General features: G+C 35.9%; 1 protein-coding gene across 4 annotated transcripts; it reads left to right on the top strand.

Moving 5' to 3' along the window:
* The first annotated feature begins 573 nt into the window (after positions 1 to 573).
* LOC110939912 lies at positions 574 to 4,955 on the top strand. 4 transcript variants are annotated; one of them, XR_004893763.1, is made up of 10 exons: positions 582 to 1,321; positions 1,739 to 2,061; positions 2,155 to 2,238; positions 2,365 to 2,679; positions 3,092 to 3,203; positions 3,788 to 3,867; positions 3,951 to 4,056; positions 4,212 to 4,303; positions 4,397 to 4,445; positions 4,698 to 4,955. XR_004893763.1 is itself a non-coding variant. In XM_035990475.1 (10 exons), the coding sequence occupies exons 2-10, from the start codon at positions 1,879 to 1,881 to the stop codon at positions 4,773 to 4,775; spliced, it is 819 nt and encodes a 272-aa protein (XP_035846368.1). In that variant the 5' UTR covers positions 585 to 1,321; positions 1,739 to 1,878; the 3' UTR covers positions 4,776 to 4,955. The 4 variants fall into 4 exon arrangements, 2 of the variants coding, with proteins under 2 accessions (XP_022037180.1, XP_035846368.1); XM_035990475.1 differs by having other exon boundaries at positions 585 to 1,321; positions 2,645 to 2,679; XM_022181488.2 differs by having other exon boundaries at positions 574 to 2,061; positions 2,645 to 2,679.
* Positions 4,956 to 5,398: the final 443 nt, after the last annotated feature.

A 5,398-nucleotide genomic window follows, 5' to 3' on the forward strand; every position in this document is an offset into this window, starting at 1 on the left:
ATACCAATTGTAAGTCCTGTAGGGATCTTTCAATGATATCAAACTTGATCTTATGTGAGTGCGGAAAACAAGCACAAGATGATTCAAGAACAATATATAAACCGGAACAATATATAATCAAAACATAAACCGGAAACTTGCATTCAACGATGAACGAAGACGGATACAAGACTCCTTCAAAGGTTTCGGCCGGCTCTAGGTTTACACAAACTGATCAACCCCTAACATGTGAATGAGGTTGACTTATATACTAATCACTAATGGGTCGAAACCCCCTAAAGCCCATGCAAAACCAACTAGACCCAACACGCATGTTTTCGACCCAAAACATTACATATTCAACCCCTGAACTATGATAACCCTCTATGTATAAACCTTCAGGTTCCAACATACCTTTTAACTTCAATAATTATAGTCACAATCCTTTATTTGAAAAACCCATTACACCGTAGGTCCTTTAGTACAAACCAGGTTAAAATTTTCATCTAAGTATGGCATGTGCCTTGCATATGAGGGTATGTTAGTAATTTTACTACTATATTTAAACTATCTTTTCTTTTTCCGTTCATTTTCACAGCCACACATCCTAAAACCTCATCCCCTTTCTCTTTCTCTCTCTTTGGAAAACGGTCGGCTACCACCCTTCGTGGTGGAGCCACGGCAGCAGCGCGGCATATTGGTGGTCCCGGCTGGGGTGGAGCAGGGCTTTCAGGGGTGATGGTGACAGGGGGAGGGGGTGTGCGATGGAGTGGGGTTTGGTTCGGGCAGTGGTGGTATGTGACGGTGGTTAGGTGGTTGTCGGTCACACGTCACCACCAAGCACCTGTTGGTGGGGATTATGTGATGGTTGGAGGTGGAAGAAGAGAAAGAAAAAGGTGAAGGTCGTGATTAAAATCAGTTTGGTGAAGAATCGATGCAACTTGGATCGAGATCTGCAATCTGTGCAAATTTCGGTGAACAATTTGAATAAACAGAAAGCATCTTCTTTGTTTGGTGCAAAATTTTAACTTCAAAAAATAAAAAGACTCAAGGTGATATTCATCGATTACTGTGTTTGAAAAATCATAATTGGCTATTCAAGGCTACAACTTCAGATTAAAGAGTGTATTTTAGTGAGAGAAACGAAGCTGATTTTGGCGGGTAGTGGTGGTGGGTTGTTAGTGGTAACAATGCACCGCCGCTGAAACTATAGTTGTAACGGTATGGAATCGATTTGGATGGATGGAGGTGGTGGTGTGGTGTGGATAGGAAGAGAAACTGAGATTAAGGGAGATTGAGATACAGGGAGACATGAGAAAGGAGAAAGAGAAAGGGGATAAAGGTTTGGGTTGTGCGTGGCTGTAAAAATGAAAGAAAAAAATATATATTTTGAATATAGTAGTAAAATTACTAACATACCTTAATGTGCAAGATACGTGTCATACTTAACTGAAAATTTTAACCTGGTTTGTGCTAAAAGACCTACGGTGTAATGACTTTTTCAAATAAAAGATTTTGACTATAGTTATTCAAGTTTAAAAGTATCTATTACAATCCGATAGAACCATAAACATAAAAGACGGAAAATGAAATTTACGTTTAAAGATACTTTCTCCCAAGCCGGTGAAATTGAGAACGGGTTTTTACATATAGTTTTCTTAAACCATAAGAATTGAGGAGGCGAAACTCTAGTCAAGTCTTTATATGAAGTTTCCAAACCACAATTATTATTTTATAAACTATACAAATGAATTGTCAGTGTGCACATGGAATGTTGGTGAACCGTAAAGACGTGTTATCAGATCCAATCAACAAATCCCAAATTTATAACTTATCCATGCTCATTTCCTCTCACCACGTTCCACGATCACATCCTCACAGAGTCACATCTAAAGAAAAATGGAGCAAAAATCATGGGTATGTACGGTTACAATACAACTCGCTCTCTGTTTTGCTCTGTACTGCGCTATCAACATAGGCCAGCCTCAAACAGCCAGTCCTCGTCTACCTAATGAGATTTACTTCATATCTGTTGTTGGTGGATTAAGACCTCTTAAACAGCAAACCCTTCTTCTTAAACAGGTATTTTTATTTTATTAATATTCTTCTTGGACTTTACAGTGAATTTTAGTTTCTGTTTATAGCATTTTGAATTTGACTTCTTTTGTGATGAAGATTGAGAAGGTGATATATGCATATGATGTGGGATTTGTGATTAACATTAGTGAGCTTGGTGAAGATGATCCACTCTTGCAGCATGTAAGATTATTTCACTTTCATTTCACTGTAACTTATTGTTACACACATTAAATTTGTTTGATATGGCATAGTAAGTTACCATAGTTTTGAGTAGTGAGATCTAATTTTTTTTTTTTTTTTTTTGAGTTAATTACTGTTTTCGTGGTTTGTCAAAAATCACTATTTTAGAGCATTAGTTTAAAAATTGTGATTTCAGCCCTGTGGTTCTACTTTCATAACTATTTCAATCCATTCATTCTGTTAAGTACATGGACTGAAATGAAATGATTACGAGGTGTACTGAAATGGTTACGAAAGTGAAACCACATGGACTGAAATCGCAATTTTTAAACTAATGGACTGAAATAGTGATTCAGGACAAAAATAGTAATTAACTCCTTTTTTTTTTTTTTTATCATTGTGACAGGCAACACAATATTTCAATTCATTGAGGGCTCCCTGGTATATAATCTCTTGCAATAGTTATAGCCATTTTTCCTTTTAATTTCAAAGTTTGTGACCCCGAGATCTATGGGCTTAGTTTTTAAAAGGCTTAGTTTTGCTATTCAAAAAGGGGTAGCGGCGCAGCTTGTAGCCCGTTTACCAATTATCTCGATGTAAATTATCTTATGAGTATAATTGAGAATAATTTAAAAGCAAAAAAAAAAGTTTGTGACTCTTAAAGACTTTTCTTGATAACATCTTTTGCATTAATTCTTATCAGATTATTATAGTTCATCCCTGTAATTTATTGGGTACAAAACAAAGTAGCAAGTTCTGTAAAAGATTTGGTAGTTATTGTAGTGAACTCTAAATGGGATGATGACTTTTTTTTTCTTTAATATGTCTTCAGTTGGTAGTCCTGAAATTGTAGGTACACGACCGTATCCGTAAAAGAGGAAGGACCAAATTATTTCTTCAAGCAGTTCAACATTTCAAGTGGAAGAACATTGGCTGTTATATCTTTAAATACTAAAAAGTTACAGGTTAAAAACTTTTCATTTGTATTAATTACTATGTGGATATCTGCTTCTTTGCTTTATACCGCCCGTAGTGGGCGTGTTTTTTTTCAAAAAAAGCCCTCAAACACGCCCGATCACGCCCACATGCCACCCCCTTGGGCGTTATTGGTCATTTTTCTAGTGTCGAACCATAATTATTTTAGAGTTAAATGTCATTTTAGTCCCTGTGGTTTGGACCATTTTGCCAGTTTAGTCCAAAGGTTTCATTTTTCGCCTGTGGGTCCAAAAAGGTTTCACTGTTGTCATTTTAGTCTACTGGGTTAACTTCATGCATTTTTTTCTATTAACGAGAAGGGCAATTCGGTCATTTTATATGTAATTCTGTTAACTAGAAAGGCTATTCAGCCATATAAAATGACCGAATTGCTCTTCTCCTTAACAAAAAAAATGGATGAGGTTAACCCAGGGGACTAAAATGGCAACAGTGAAACCTTTTTGGACCCACATGCGAAAAATGAAACCTTTGGACTAAGCTGGCAAAATGACCCAAACCACAGGGACTAAAATGGCATTTAACTCATTATTTTAAAACCGTTTGTGCAATTTAGGATTTTTCAAGTGGCATAGAAGAACAAGAACTTCAGTTAAAACAGTTGTCAAGAACACTTGAGTTGAGCAACAGCAACTGGTATGAATCAAAACTCATTGATTCTTTTTTATCTTTCTAACTTTAAATCACTAATTGCATTATATGCCTTCTTGAGACGTTAGGCATATTGCTGCTGTAGTTCATCCGTTGTTCTGCAATCAAAGTTTGGAGCAAACACGGGCAAAAGGAAACGATTATCTGCATCAAATGTTACTGAAACATGGAGTGGTAAATCTATCTTTCACCTATTTCTATGCTTCTTCCTTTACAGATTCAAGAAAAGTAGTTGAGTTATTAATTCTCATATGGTTTATGAGCTTATGATAAAGTTTGACTTTTTGTCGAATATCGAAATAATCCACATATACCTTATTTGTTTTCAGGACGCTTACCTAAGTGGACAGCCGTGTGATAATGAAGCTCGTATAGGAGGACCGTATTTGACCACTACAAGTCAAGGATCATATACTCCCAAGTGAGTGGATATGAACTATTTTCTTTCGTCTTCGTGTATAAAAACAAACATCAACCTTCATCTTGCTGCCATCTTTTTTTTTTTTTTTTGCAGGGAAATGGTAAATATGTTCCTTCTTCACAGAGTCAGTCCTCTCGAAATCGTGAGTTTTCGATTATTTTCTTTTAGTTTTTTTTAACTTTATTTCATTTTCTGCATCTATCTTTGAACATGAGAATGTTAGCGTTTCCTTTACAATTCCCCAGACATTGTATATTTTGATCTTTTTTCTGGTTTGACTATGAGAAGTCAACTTTAAAGAAACTTTTTCTGTGAATTTTCGCTTATCTTTTTCCATTTCATTGAACAATCAACATTGAAATATAATTTATATTTTCTTCAACCAATTGAACAGACAACTTATGGTGTTGGTTTCAATGGAGAAGTCATTCTTGAATCTACAGTAAGACAAAGAGGCAGAGACTCGATGTAATTGGTAAACCGTATAGCTGTAAAATTTTGCCGTTATTTAAAGGATACAATTGCAATTCATTGAACAAGTAGTTGCATCATCTATGAATGTGTTTAGCCTACTGTTTTTATCATAACTAGAAAGCCATATGTTTGTGTGGAAACAATTCATTTGTCAATTGCAGAGTATAGTTTCTTCGTTTCTTGTGGTATCTTCAAGATTTTTGAATTCTTTTTTTTATAAAACAGATAGATGAAAAGATAACTATGATGAATAAAGATGGTTAGTTAGGTATAACGTAATGCTGGAGATGTAATGAAACTCATCCTATCTTCTGTCTCTGAACGCGTTGTGATACCCATTTATTTCACTGATCTTCAAAGAAGGGTTGTTAACGGATGCAGCTATTGTAGCATGCTTGCATCCTTTACGCTTGATTCATGAAACAACTGCAACTGCTACGGCTCTAACCTATAGAATACACAAGGCTAAATCGGCTGAGAACAAGCAGCTGAACAGCCTTTGTTGACATTGGCAATGCAAATCTGTATGGCAGGCCTCAAGAAAGGCCGATACGTAGCTGATGAAAAGGTGGAAGCTTCAAAGAAAAAAGTAAACAAGTCAAATATATCCGTCTCGGAGTC

The sequence above is a fragment of the Helianthus annuus genome, chromosome 5, assembly GCF_002127325.2.
Source record: "Helianthus annuus cultivar XRQ/B chromosome 5, HanXRQr2.0-SUNRISE, whole genome shotgun sequence".
NCBI classification, from domain to species: Eukaryota; Viridiplantae; Streptophyta; class Magnoliopsida; order Asterales; family Asteraceae; genus Helianthus; species Helianthus annuus.